General features: G+C 37.6%; 1 protein-coding gene across 1 annotated transcript in view; it reads right to left on the bottom strand.

Moving 5' to 3' along the window:
• MYBPC1 (myosin binding protein C, slow type) overlaps positions 1-15,427 on the bottom strand; it is a 90,565-nt gene that overhangs the window by 22,927 nt on the left and 52,211 nt on the right. The window contains exons 20-24 of the mRNA XM_029963491.1: positions 14,762-14,866; positions 13,933-14,121; positions 12,432-12,566; positions 7,638-7,805; positions 7,064-7,152 (exon numbers count right to left, since the gene is read on the bottom strand). Of these exons, the coding sequence (XP_029819351.1) occupies positions 7,064-7,152; positions 7,638-7,805; positions 12,432-12,566; positions 13,933-14,121; positions 14,762-14,866 (686 nt within the window). The remainder of the gene's footprint in view (positions 1-7,063; positions 7,153-7,637; positions 7,806-12,431; positions 12,567-13,932; positions 14,122-14,761; positions 14,867-15,427) is intronic.

Here is a 15,427-nt window from a genome sequence, read left to right as displayed (position 1 = left end):
TTTATATATATTTGAGAATAAAAGTCAAAAATCAAAATTCAAAAGTAGTACAGTACAGTTCAGAAAAATTCTTAAAGCAATTGTAAGAAAAAACACAGTAAAATGCAGAATTTTAGTCACCTAATGATGACAAAAATGACAAAATAACTAAAATAAGTAAAAATAAGTACAATGTGGTAACTGCTTAGTACTCAGTTCAGCCATTGCACCATAAAGGATGAGGCACTAGGCTTACTTGTCCTGTGAGCAAGAACACACTTTTTTAACACCATCTGACATTAATTTGATGGAAAAAGAATAGTGGATTCTTCCAAAAGTGAAATAAAAATTTAATTAATTCACTTTAAAGGTCAGAGTGATTGTAATGGTCAGTAGTTTGTCCTCACAGATTTCAAATGCTGTCACATATTTTGGAGTAGGAGCTCTCTTGGAATAATTCCCTATTTGGACACCACAATTAATTTTCAAATTAATATTTGAAAAATAGTTGCCACAGATTTGACCAGACAGGTCTGTTGAACGTAGTAGTAATAACATGTTCCAGCTTTCACATACCACAATGAAAATTTATACGTTAAAAGTGACTTTTTTTGTATTTACACAGCCAGGGATTGATCTGTGCAAAAGTTTTGCATTAAGACACCAAATGCAAGATGCCAATCTCCCAGTGTATTGTTTCATTTGAGACTTGACACTCCATTAGAATTTTTCATTCATTTTCCAAAACCAGAACATATCATGGCTTCCTGTCAAAACCTGGCAGCCATTCTGGGCACTATGTATAGAAGAAGTAGCCATTTGTTAGATTTTTTTCTAGGTTTTTTCTGCGTCTCATGTATCCTTCTCCTTTACTATTAATTTATAGAAAACCCATATTTTTTCATTCATTAATTTCAGCCTTTCCTTAAAAAGACTCAAAAAAACTAAATAACATTTATCTATTTTATCCTTGACCAAAGAGAGTTTTTAGATAAAGGGCATCTTCCCCTTATTTTCTTCTGATAAAATCAATGTATTCACGAGGCTAAAGGTTATTTTTTGAAGAAAAAGGCTCCTTGTTCAGCTAAAGAAATGTGTATGATGACAATGTACCTTGTCACCTCTACTCCACACGACTTTTGGAGTTGGTTCACCAGTGATAGGGATCTCAAGTCGTAGTTTGCTTCCTGCCACTACTGTGACAGTGTTATTTTCCCCAAGACCATCCAGGTGAAGTTTAGGAGGATCTGAAAAAGGAGAGATTGACCAAATGTGTCATTCAGCTGCTGCTCTGAGAGTTCAGTGACCTGACACAGGTCTGCAACATAAAGAAACATGCTCTATGTTTCACGTTTTCCTGTTTTTTCTAGGCAACTGATTTTTTGTTTGGAAAAGAATTTGTGAAGAAAATCTATTTAAGAAAATAGTTATCTGATGAAAAAGAAATCACGGCACCATAGAGATTTTGGAATAGTAAGACCATATAGAAAAAAAATATTTTCCTGCAGCAGAATTATATATATTCAGGTAACTTCTGGGAAAGATTTTCTCTAAGTGAATTTCTAAGAGAATTTCCATTGCAGGCTTTTTGCCACATTTTTACCATGCTTCAGACTTCACTGTTCTTACAATTATAAAGTTTTCTTAACCTATATGCTTTCCTGAAAATGAAATTATCACTCTTATTTTACCCCATGGGTATGGAGAACAACTGATGAATATCCTCTTACAAATTTTTTTAACATATTGCAAATATAGCAGTGGGTGTTCCCCTCTAGTACCACTTCCCTTTTCATTCTCCCTAAATCTTACCAATACTTTTTCTAACACAGAAATTGCACTTCTTTCAGCTTCAGTTAAAGAACATGTTTTCTAAAACTTTGGTAATTTGTATTGCTCTCCTTTTGACTTCCAAGTTGCTGGTTGCAGTTAGAAGCTGGTGAGGTATTTTTGTGGAAAGAGTCAATGCCTTGTTTTATTTTTGTTTGAAGGACTGGGATCATTAACAAGCCTTCTGTTTTACTGAATGAATGAAAGCTGGCTGGAAACTTTTTTCCATTTAGATAGCATGTAATGTATTCAGTGAATAGATAAATATGTGCTTATTTTTCTAATCTTTTACCAAACTAAATCGTATTTTGCAATGTTAGTGAGACAGTTCTTCAAAGACAAAACAATATATTTGAGAAGTGAATAGCAACAGATATTTTACACAAACTTTTAATAGTGGTTTAAATTCAGTAATCCAACGTCAAGAAGCCTTCAGCTCCCCCCAGTGTGTAAACTATGAGCAGGTCCTGTGGACAGGAAAAGAACTCTCCAACCAGCTCACTTGCGCTTTGCCAAAGCAGCAGGTCTGTTTTCTCTGGTAGATGCCTCCTCAGAGGATACTAAGTGATTGTAATCAAGGATATTTCATGCTGCTTTTAGTTTCCAAAGTTCAGAGAAAGAGAGGTTATATATAAGTTCAATATACTTACCCACAATATGTACTTTGCATGGAATATTAATATTATATTCATCTGGTACAAACATGTATTCACCCTCATCATCAACAGCAGAAGCTGGTATAACAAATCTGTGTATTCTGTAAAAAAATTGAAAGAGAAATCAACGTAAATTATTTCTGAAGACTGCTTGAAGCTGTAAGGAAAAATCTCTGAAAAGTTTAGGAGATCTGTGCAAGTGTACCAAATTATCGACTAAAAATCCTTTTATGGTCACTTAGTGGTATTTTAGCTGATTAAATACTGTGTGACTTGTACAAAATGTGATTGTACAATATTGTACAACCACCAAATAATGTAACCAATTCTAATATTGTTTGTTTGAACAGAGAACTAGAAAAATATAGGAGTGTAATACCTTTGACACAGCGATTCTGTACTGCTGCCACTAGATTGTAGTTTGGTTGTTCAAGAAGAAATCTGTAGGTGATCCCATTGTGGGAATAGTCTGACTTCTGTTGAACTATTTTTTGACAAATCTACTATTTGTTTGCCAGAATAAAAAATGAGTGAACAAATCATATGCTGCTCTTGCTGTCTGTGTCTTCCAGCTGATGATATTTTTGGTCTCCTGTGACCTCCTGTGGCTTAGCTTTGTTCAAGGTAGGACTCCACTCTTTGTCCTCCCTGCTCCCCTTTCCTTCACCTCACACTGTGGGCCTGCATGACTTGTGGGGAGCTCCTTCACCTAATGTCAATCCAAGAGGCCATTGCACAGCTGGCACTTGACACTTACTGCTACTTAGGGATTGTTGGGGAGTTGATGCAAACATTTCAAAGCCGGTTTAGGAGTGCCTTCACAAGAGCAGTTCCCAACTGTATGAATGGTGAAGGGTGTGCAGTTAAAGGTAGGACCTGCTTTGGGGGTTTTGAGGGTTGTTTGTTGTTTATGGTTTCTTACTTCACATGAAAAAGGACAACTTATAAAAGCAAAGAAACTTGACATTTCCATAAACTTTGAATGGGTAGAGTTACTTGGTCCAAGGAGCTATGAGAAAAAGAGTCATTTAAAAGCTATGTATTCTTAATAGTGTCTAACAATTATTTTACTTTACTACTTAAGATCCCATGCTAACAGCAACAGCAATGTCAAGAAAAATTAATAGCTTGAACTTAGATGGATCAAGGACTTGATTATTTTCCTCCATGGCCAGAATAACCAAGATTAAAAGAAGAAAGGAGACATGGCTTTTAAGATGATAAAAATATATGTTTTGAGGGACAGAGGTTAGCTTGATTAGCAAATAATTTTCAGTGAAGTAATCCATATATTGGCTCATCTCTACAGTGTCATTCCATCAAAAGCCAAATCAATACCTAACAGGCTTACCTTCCTTTGTGATAAAGCTTTACACGGTCACTAGCTTCAATCAGCTGTCCATTTTTGTACCATTTCCCTTCCACGTTCTCAGATATCTCACACTTCAGGTGGATTTCCTGTCCAAGCCTCACAGTCTGATCTTCTAGTGCAAGTGATATCTTCAGTGGTCTCACTTAGGAAAACAGAAGCAGAGATATTAATGGTGATAACAAACAGCAGCTCCTGATTCTGTCACAGAGTTTATGCTAACCAGCACAACAGACTTCAAAATGCCTCCCACAATAAAATTCTCAAGTTGAAATACCAATAATATGAACATGTAAGCACCATAAATTAACTCTCTTCATGTAGTCTGATGTCTTAGAAAAGATGATCCAAAATACCCTGAATGGGGAAACTCTGTGGATGTTGCCAGTAGAAGAACTAAGCCCAGGAGCATAATTTGCATGCTGTCCCCTCTCTGATGTTTGGGTGCTGGAGGAAGGGTGTTTCTATCCCCCAGACCCATAAGAAACTTTCAAGAAGTGAATGACCTGGGTCCCCAGATCTATGCGCTAGAAGGAATTACAGCCCACCTTTCCTATGATCGAACTGCAATCAAGGCTGTGGCAAAGGCTGACTGGTCAGTAAGCTTAACTTCATACTCTACTTGTTCTCATGTTTACTGAAGTGCCTTAACTCACTCTATGAATGCCCACAGGCTTTTGTAAAACTTGAGTTTGAGAACTGGTACCCTAGCACACTTCCACTTTCTGGAAGATTAGATGCTGCAGAGCAGAGTCCAGGCTGAACATTTAATCTGTATGCAATAAATACCCCTGGCTATAATCTGGCACAGAAAAAAGACCCATGGAAAGGCAGTGTTTTGTAGAAAGACAGTTGGAAATTCCTCAGAAGATGTTGCAAGAAAGGAAAGGTGATGGAGCTCAGTAGCCATGGAGGATAATTTCCAACTTGATAATAAAATAGCATGAATTTGTTAGGATGCCAATTTGTACAAAATAGTCAAAAGCAGCATGACTATTAAAAAAAAAAGTGTACATTTATGCATAATGCATGATAACTTTAGAGGACAGATAGATACATTTTGTTAAAAACCACAGATATTCTAAAGAGATATTGCACAGAGCTGAAGAGGCTACACAGTCATGTGTTTGTGCCTAGGTTTGGCTTTCCTGTGAAAACCTGAAAGGATTCAGGAAAAGAAGATACTTTCCTTGCAAATTTCACTTTGTTGACCTATTGTATCTTTGGATGGATTGCTTTGTTTTCCACCTTAATGGAGTGATAGTAAGCAGAACTAGTTCATTGCCTGCTACTGCAAACAGTGTTTAAAGGGAAGTCACTGTTCTGGAAATTTGCAGCAAAGAAATTGGTGTGAAGGTTAAGTCTCTCTTTAAACCCCCAGGGAAAGGCAAGCAAATTATTTATTTCTGTATGCCAGCAAACTCTGATATAAGAATTCAAGAGCAAGATGGATGATACTCACAGTCAACTGCAAGCTTGGCTTCTGATTGCCCTCCAGTTGTCATAACTGAGTAAGTTGCAGTGTCATTTTTTGCAGCTTCCTCTATGATCAAAGTGTGTTTTTTACCCTCAACCTTGATTCGATACCGAGATTTAGGATCATTGGTAAGTTCTACGCCATTCCTAAACCTATGGAAAAACAAAGAATAATTGATTTTCCAATAGAAGTCCTGCACAAATAAGACTTCCATAGACTGAAACTGCCAGAGAAGACTTTACAAGACTCTAAGGCACTAGAAAAGGGTAAACAAATGCATCCATGAATGTATAAGGATATTTTTACCATTGCTACATTTTTGAATAATGTTTTATTGAGATTTTCTTGACAATTTTCAGGTTTNCTTCCCTGCAAGAAGCCAGAAAACAATTTTTATATGAATTTTTTGGAGAGAAAAGGGAAGAAAAGAAAACAGGTTCATTTCCCATTTTTCCCAAACAGGAAATAAAAACTGTCCTGAAAGAAACAAAAAATTCTTTTTTAAAATATACAGCATTTAGAGATGCAATCATACCAATTCACCTGAAATATAACTTTCTTTCCTTTTTTTTTTTGCCCCAGGACATTGAAAATATTTGCACATTCTGGCTATATTGAGTAATTGTCTTTCTGGCTATATCTGACAAATAACTTCCAGTTTTCTAAAATAAAAAGGAGAAAAAATAACTCACAGAAAATACAGAATAAAGTATTTCACCCTCTGGAAGTGCTTACATTCTCTCCACTGCCAATGAAAGAGGGAAATAGTAGACTAAGACTCTAGGGAACCTAAACTCTCTTCTTTCATTGCAAAAGAAGTTGGAATAGCTGTTAGGTAGGCTGGATGATGTCTTTCGTGTGCCATTTTTTGTATATCTAAGTGCCCAGTTTAGGTACTTAATTTAGAGTGAATTCCACCTGCTTTACCATGGGATTTGCCTTCCAGAGGCAGTTTGTAGATGCTATCTGAAAAGGGTAATTCTCACACTGCTTCGAACACCTCATCTTAGAGAATAACCATAGACTTTAATCTCTTTAATTAACCATAGATTTTAATGTTCCTTTAATTTTTCAAGAGAAGTATAGCTTGCAGTGTATTGCTGATCAAGCTTTTATAAGGCTTTTAGCAGCCTTATAAAAACTGAGTTATGCCCACCCAGTATCTTTAAGTGTGCAAACATGAAATAGAAATGAATTCTTCCTTAATTCTTGTATCCAGAAGAAGGACTCTGCAAGTAAAGAGACAGTCACTGTTGTAAAAGGTGTGGGAATGAAGGTTAACATGACACTGTAGGAAAACATGCTATACATTTAGAAATAGTCATATTTGTGATCACAAGGATTTAAAAGTTGCCGTCTGCCCACTCCTCCCCTCACTTTTCCTCTCTTGAGAAAATTATTAAATGCTACTGTTCCCCCCCAATAACTATATCTAACAGTGTAAGCACTTTGCATTGTGCTAGCAATTATCTCACATGTAACATCTACTACAAGGATTAATAAGTGTCCTTTGGATGACAGATGACCAATCAGTCTGTCTGATCTAGCTACCCAATTCATTACTTGGTTGAACATAATTTCTTTGAGATGTCAAAGCAAAAGCTTTCAAACACCTCTGTGCTTCAGTGTGCTTCCACACTGCTTAAGTTACAGAGGAGTAAGTTTAAAAGCATCAGTATGAAAACAAACAAACAAACAAACCACAAAAAAAGCCCCAAAACCCAAACAAATGAGAATCTTTTTAGCTCTTACCTGGAAAGGAATAACAAGATTCACAGTTTCTCCAACTCTTCGAGTATAAGTTTGTTTTAAGTGTCTTGGTAGACGAATCTTAGGAGGTTCTGGAAAAAAAAAAAAGCTTGTGCATTACAGTTGTCTTCTAACTGAGGCAGCACTGGTGGGCATCAATATAAAATGGAAACTGTGTGGTCTGCAATTCCCAGAAGTGACTGATGTGTGAGGTATCTTAAATTTCTTGGTCCCACAGTGTTACATTTAGTACACCATCAGATTTTAGAACACCAAATGCTATGGTGGTAGGAACAGGTGAGAAACTTAGTGCAACTTTAAAAAGGCACCGTCAATTTCAAATTCTGCAGGAAAAAAAAGCCCTAAAAAACTGAGATAAAGGCTCAGAAATGAAACAAATAAAAATAATTATGACATTTTTTTAAAGGTGGTTTCATGATTTCTAGCCATAACACAATGGTTTTGTAAGGCTGTATCATCACTTTCCAACAACAAATAAGTATTAGCCTTAAAAAATCAGGTCTCAGTATGGAAACAGAGCGTATTTGCGGGTTAAGTGTAGTCAGGAGGATCTTACCTATCACTTCCTTGACTAAAATAGGCTGTGGGTGGTACCTGGGCTCACTTTCACCAGCAGCATTCACAGCTTTTACTCTCACAAGGATTTTTGAGCCAGTGGGCAGGCCATTGATAGTAAACTTCGTTTTGTCTGTCAGCTCCGGGTTAGCCACGATCCATTCATCAGCTAGTTCAGGGAAATGGAGGGAGGAGGACAAATCGAAAGAACAGGGAATTATAAATACACCCACTGCATGGATGAGGAAAATTACAAAACAGTAATAGATACATTAGATTCTAATGAATAATTCTATTTTGTTTTTTTCTAATTATGCTGTAAACACAATATAGATTCACTTTCATACACGGGAAGAATGTTTTAAACCTTAAGGGGTTCCTGATGATTATATATTTATATATAATAGTACAAATGTTATTAGAATATGTCTATAATTTAATTGTGGCAGAAAGAAAACTGGTTAGTTTTTTAATTCAGCTGGTAGAAAACAAGGGGGACAAAGAGTATATTTCCAAAAGCGCTCATAATTTCTTTAACAGCTTCCTTGGAGAGAAATGGGGTTTGCAATTAATCTCAGCTGGTACTGAGCAGCCTTGAAAGTAGAACTGAGGAATAAGAGAAACACAGAATATTTACATATTGCAATGAAATGCCATCTCTCCTTGTGCCTTTAAAAAAGGAAGGCTGTGTCAGAATTATTCACATAATTACATCATTCTTGGATTTTTAATCCTACCCCTAGGCAGTTGCATGTAAGTCATAGAGTGATCCTAACAGTACAGTCTTTCAGAAGAGCTTCAATTACAAATAACGCTTTCTTATCCACCCTGTCGTCCCAACATAGGCTGCTGTAACACTGCTGGCACCTGGACATTGGAGCCAGGTTTATGAACTAGCAAGTCAGGATCAATACTTTCCATGTCATATGAAGATAGCATTATAAAATGGGCACAGAAGACAAGAGAACTAATATAAACTAGAGAGCCCTGCAGATTCAAAATATAATGCTATGATATTTTTTCATAACTGCGTGTCTTACTTTTAGGAATAAAGTTCTCCTTCAAGCTGCTTCTTTCAGCTTCTAGCAGAAAAGGATTGCAATCGATGATTGTTTCCCAAGAACCTCCCCCTCCCCTTATACATGTACTACAGAAAATTCTGCAGACTGTTGCCCCTAAAAATCACTCTCAGGAATTTATCTTTGCTTTTATGAAGAGAGTTTTTCTTTTGTTAAAGAAGATTTATATCCTTTGTTGAATACTGTACCTTCCAGGTTAAAAGGTGGCTCCAGCAATTCCTCAGACAGATCTGTCGATATACCTTGTGAGAATCCATCTTTAAAATTAATCAGAGACACCCACTTTCACATAGATGGAGCATTTTGTCAGTGGTTAGCAATTCCTGTTAGTAAGTATGCAAAGATAGATGCTGGGCTTTAAAGATTTAGAGGACCCATATTTAGGGAGACTACAGGGAGAAAAGAGATGGAAAGAAGGCATCTAGATCACAGCATAGTTATATGTGATGCCCACAGGAAAGCTAAAGGATGAAGGAAGAGGAGGAGATAAGTTTGTATATTTTTCTTTGGGCCTGAGCACAGCCCTAGAAATATGAAAATGAAGAGACAAAAGGAACATTTGGAAGAGAGAAATGAAACAAAGTGATGATAGGAGAAAGTGTAGGAGAAGAAAACAGATCGTAGAAGAGATAAGAAATTCAGAGATAAATTCTGAGTAAGAGAGACAGAAAAGAAAAAAGAGGTCTTGGAAAAAAACTTGAGGAAACAGATGAAGAGAACACATTTAGCTAAAGGCAACACAGAATATTAAAGACCAAACCCATGGATGATGACAGATATGACGTAGACCCTAAGGCTTCATTTCCTGGACGAAGCTATCACTGCCCTGGATTTCCTGTAATCTTGGAGTTGGCTATTTTCAGGATAATAAAAATATTATTCTAGTATCTGTGCATGGTCCTGGATGAGTACACTGGTAAAGATCTCAGCCAACAGACACTCTCTGAGGTGCTTATTTAGTAGCTATGAAAACAGATCATGTGCAGGTACAATAGCCCGTTAAAAGCAGATAAACAAAGTGTCCTAGGGAACACTAGGGCCAAGCTCCTCAGGCAACCCTTGAAACGTCCCACAAGAACCAGTCATCAGCACACTTTACTAGTAACTGACTTCTCCAATATCAACAATATTTGGTCTACTCCGCATCACCATAGCAAAAGGTTCAAGTTGGACGTTGAAAACTGGACCTGGGGAGTTCTATATTTGTGTTAGTCACACCTATGCAATGCTGGATCCAGATACTCATGATGAGACTCTAGTTCAGTAATAAACACAGAGAGCTGTCAAAACTAGTGAGGAAGTCCAAAAGTCCACTGCAGTGATCAAGTTAGGAGCTTGAGACTAAAGGGAAATACCAATTTTTGCAAAGCCAAACCAATGCTCACGATACATTATTCTTTTGAATTATCATGATATAATTTTTGTCTTTCTCTTTTCAGTTTGTGATTTTTCCTAATGATTGCTATTCTAAGGAAGACTCAAAAAAGCCCTCTTTAAAAGTATTTCAGTGACAACAATGAAAGAATGGAGAATGTAAAGACAAATGAGTTTACAAACAGATAACTAAGAGAACAGAATATTAGAATGAATATAGACAGTCATAAAAAGTACCTTGAAATTAAAAAGAGTTATTAAACATTACAGAAGAAATTAGTTTGAGGCAGAACAGGCAGTAAAAAGACTGAGAAAAGGAGGCACTGAGATATTGCAAGAAAGGAAAAAAGGACTTTATGGAGAGAGAAAAATTTATAATCCAATAACATGACTTAAAATTGGTATTTTCTACTTATCTTGCTTCTTCCTAAACATTTTTATAACATATATACATAATGTCAATTGTGTATATATAGATGTATATGCATATATAGGAGGCATATATAGATATACATAAAACACTCAGAAAACTATGTAAAATACATTGTACCCATTGTATTTTAACTGAGGTGGGTTACAATAAAATGGCAGATGACTGCCATTTTGTTGTATCTTCGTATGTTTTAAGCCTATCTGAAAAAAAAGTAAAAGAATTTGTTCCATTCAACAGGTATAAAATGATCTTCTGTCTAACAGTCCTTTAAAGATAGATCAGGAAGATTCCTCTGACAAACATAGTTTGAATTAATGTATTTATATTTTTCATTCTCTCTTGTCACCTTATTTGGATATCACATACTGTAATGTCAAGGGGTTTGTGACAGTAGCATGTTACAAGCACTTATAACTTTTCCCTGCCAGTCTACCAGTGCTAAACAAAGCAGAATATAAAGTATACACTGAAGTCCTCACATTGACACTTCCCTTTATGTTCCCCTACATCTGGCCTGTGAATGGAAACAATATAGGAATACTGCATCTTAATGGAAGACTGCATGCTTACTCGTTCTGAGATGTTCCCGCAGCTCCCTCCCAATACACAAGGAAAACCCTTCCTACCATTCCAGCTGTGTTTGCCTTCAGGTGCTCTTCTTGAGGTCTCTGAGCTTCTTGCGGTCTGTTTCTGCTCCTTAAAGATATTCAGCTAAATACTACAAGATGCTGAGTGCTCCTGAGAAAAGCCAGTGGTTCTTCTTCACACCCTCTCCCGCTCACCTGAGAGAGAGCTGAGCGTACTCTTATCCTGTGGAATCTGACCACTTTTATGAACTACTGTTTTCCTGGGTTTCTGAATCTGAAACGTGACAGTGTGAATGACGATGTCCTCTACCTCTTGTCTCCAGGCTGTGGACTGCATTCATTAAAAGGTTTCATTGAAACAAATGGCTTCATGAAAAAAGTTATGTAAATCATAACTTGATTTACAGCACAGTTGAGAGCAGCAGCTAGTGGAGCTGAAGATATCTGTGTCCCGTTAATCCACAATGTTGCTGCAGTTGATGGTGTTGGCCCACAGAGGCTGGGTATTGCACATACCACTCCAGGCTATTTTATACTTACCCACGTGCTGGTGGATTTTACTTTTTGAGAATAAACTTCATTTGATGCCAGTTCAGAAAAAAATCTGCTAGAAAATACTAAGTTTCTGCTGCTTGATCACCAAAGACAATATTTACAATGTATTAATTGTAAAATGTATTTCCCTACTCTCAAATGTTTATGCAATCTCTGGTATCTTTATTTGTCTCCTTCAGTTCTGTATCAACTTTTGTCTTAGGCAGACATAGTTGAAGATCCCATATAAGACTGCACTGAAACACTGGAGAAATTAAATATCTAGACATAAACTTTGCATGTCTACATGTCTGCATCTCCTACAGGAAACTTAGTGTTGGGGACTTGTGCTTGAAGTAGCCAATTAGTGATATGTCAACGCAGGGATTACCACACTGAGGACTTCCTGTCCCTAAAACCCACCTGAACATATTTTGGACCACACTCATTATTTTTTATACATTCATGCATCCATCCGCTCTTCACTGCCTTGACTGTCACAGCTTCTAAAAGAGGATAGCTATTAACACAGTACTTGGTACACTGCAACAGATTATATGGCTTTTGATTTGGATTTCAGATCAAATATAAGATGTGTTGAACTACAATCAATGAGTGGGATCTGGAATACAAACCAAAGGAAACCTGAACAAAACCCTGCTGCTTGAGGTTTTCTGACTGATTAGTCTCTGCCTTACAGTGAGAGCACCTGACAACCGTAGAGAGAAAATGGAGAAAGTCTCACCTACTTTCACCATGGGTAACATACCCCAGGCATTCCCACTTACTTCCTTCAAAGCAGTACTCCACAACATAGCCGTCTAACCCCGCCGCTCCGATCTGGTCGGGCGGCCTCCACTTCATTGTCACCGAGGTGTCAGTCACTCCGTCCACTGCCAGGAGAGTCGGTGGGCTGGTAACAGCTGAAGCAAGCAAGCAGCAGGGAGAAGGCAGAAAACTGTGTTACAATTAAAGGTTTACATTTATGGTCTGTATTCCTTTAATTTAGCATCACAGGTGACAGGCTAAATCCTGCCTACCAGGATGATTTCAAATCATCCCTGGCGCAGCTTCCTTTTGACTAGGACCACATGAGGAGAAGCAGCTACCTCATCCCATATCTGCTCACAGCCTAAGCCAGAGATACATTCCTCCTGCTGAGGAGAAAGAAGGATAAAGAGCTGTGGAAGGTAGAGCAGAGAAGTTTGGAGCAGTGTATTCTACCATAGCAGGTATTTTCTGTCAAGAAGCGAGCATGCTGTAGCAGTAACAGCCACTTCTTCCCTCTCCTCTTTGTTCTGGGCTTGCTGCTGAGCAAGGTGGGAACCTTTCCTGGCCTACAGAAAAAGACACCACTCTTTTACAGGGACTTGTGGTTGTCACAATAGTTTGAAAATCTGCTTCTTTATATGAAGAGGCTACAGAATAAGTCTGTCACTAGGTGAATGACAAGGCCTCCTAGCTGTTACATTAATAAAAAGCAGTAAGATGACATTTAGAATAGTATAAATCAGGATTGTCTGCAAAAGGATATTAAAAATATGTGATTCCTTTCGGGGAAAAAAGTCCCTGCTTAAGCTAATGGGGAATCCATGAGGCATAGAGTGAAATTAGGGACTATTCAAATGTATCTTATCCTGTGATTAGTTGCAAAATTGGGCAAATTTTTTCCCATGGGTTTCTACCTTTATGACCTGTAATTTTTTAGAAATGGAAATGTATGAATTATTTGTGACTACCTGTATGTTTTAAAACGGCAAGCTACTGTGTAGCAAAGCCTAAATAGAGAAATGTGAAAGAAAGCCTCATCTTCACTCAGTGCAGCCTGCAAATAGTGATCTTTAGACTTCTCATTTTTCCTGACCATTTTTGGCCAAAAGCCAGTGATTGCCTGTGATTCATCATCTTTACCTATTCTCGAAGTTGCTGGTTTGACTGACAATAGTTTGACTCTATTGATTCAGGATGTGTCTAAGATACACAAAAATGTGGAACTATTAGTTCTGGTCCTTAAAACACATTGACTGCAGTACTGACCATATCAGGCTCACCTATAGTAACACTGGTTTATTTTAGTGCACCGTTCTTCTGTCTGTGCATGTTTGTCTCTTGTTTATAAAAGACTGTAGTTCCAGGGATAGACATGTACTTTATGAAGCACCTCATAAAGACAGGTCCTGAGCAACACAAGTGCCACAAGAACTACAGTTATACAATTAGAGGACTATAATAATGTATTAATAATTGTGTTCTAAATACATGCCTGTCTCTGTGCTCTTGATTACTTACCTAAAGGAACAAAGGACTTTGAAGGCATGCTTGGTTTGGACATGCCTATTGCATTAACAGCAAATACACGGACCTCGTAAGCAACACCTTCAATCATCTTCTTTGGCTCAAAAGTTGTTTCTTTACACAGTTCAAAATTCAGCCTCATCCACCTGGAGCTTTGTTTCTTTTTCCTCTCAATGAAATATCCTATCGACCAAACAAAATTTTATTATAGTAAGTGATGGCATAAAGGTCAATTGTGAAGGGTTTTTGACTTCCCAATGGCATTTTTTTCTGGATACAGCTCCATATCCCCTTCTAGCCTCAGAGTGATTTAGGGATAATTGCTGGATTTTGCTAATTGCAAGCTATCTGACAGTCACCTGCTTTGCTTTCATGGCCACATATGAGCATTTTTTGGACTTCACATACAACACTGCTGTGTTTAGTTCAGAGTGAAAAGGGCCTGAATCTACTGGCCTCTGGGCCTTTCCTCTTGGTACAGTGTAATAGAATATATTCCAATTTACTCAGTAAATTGTTTCTTAAATTCTTTCTAACATTCAAACAGGCTAATAACAGTTCCAAGTTTAGTTTTATAGGAGGTTGTCTTTCGAGTAGGGAGCTTGATAGTGTGGCAACATACAAAATGACAAAACGCAACTCATTAAAATAAACAAATTTCCGATAAAGTCAAAGAGAAGGTAGAACATTGTTGCAACTGGATACTCCCAGTGCAACCCTTCAGGGCCTGAGCTAAACTCTGATCCTATTTCATCCATTATTTGGGGTTTGTTTCTTTTGTCTATATTAGAACATCACCACACACACACAAAAACAAAAGTACCTAAGATGGGTGATCCACCATCATTTGCTGGAGGTTCCCAGGTCATAATACACCAGTCTTCACCCACCTCAGTCACGTTTGGTGCCTGAGGAGGATCAGGGACATCTGTTGTAAACAAAGTAAATATTATTTTTAAAAATCTTCTTCTTACTGCATAGTTTGACTTAAAAAGGTAAAATAAGAAACAAATATGAATAGTTTTTGATGTGCATCAGGAATTCCTAATGAAGAGAGAGAAAAAGAAAGTTTGTGAATCCTGTCTGGTGGTTGGGAATGGATAAGTGCCAAGTTCTTCAGCACAGTCAAGACACTTGAGAGGCACTTGAGGACATGTGGTAAGACAGAGCCCACAGCCATAAGGAGAATAGAGAGCAAAGAGTGATAAGGGCAGCCTAAGGGAACTACAGAAGTTTGGTCCCTGCAGCCTGAGGTGAAAGCAGAGTGATAATTAACTCCTACTTAAATCCCTTGCCAAGCTCCTGGGTCCTTCAGTAACAGTGAGCCTTAGTACCCTTACATCTCAATTCCTCACCTGACAGTGGAGACAAAGAGGTAAATGGAAGTTTTCTGAGAATCTGTAACAGTTTGTTAGCTAGGGAGGACAGCATCTACAGAAGAGAACCTTCAGATAGGAGAAGGAGAATTTGTCTCCTGTTGGAGTGCATA

This window comes from Manacus vitellinus, unplaced genomic scaffold (assembly GCF_001715985.3).
Source record: "Manacus vitellinus isolate BGI_N305 unplaced genomic scaffold, ASM171598v3 scaffold_5_pilon, whole genome shotgun sequence".
NCBI lineage: Eukaryota > Metazoa > Chordata > Aves > Passeriformes > Pipridae > Manacus > Manacus vitellinus.
Note: the sequence above shows the minus strand (reverse complement) of the source record. Positions and strands in the feature narration are given on the sequence as shown.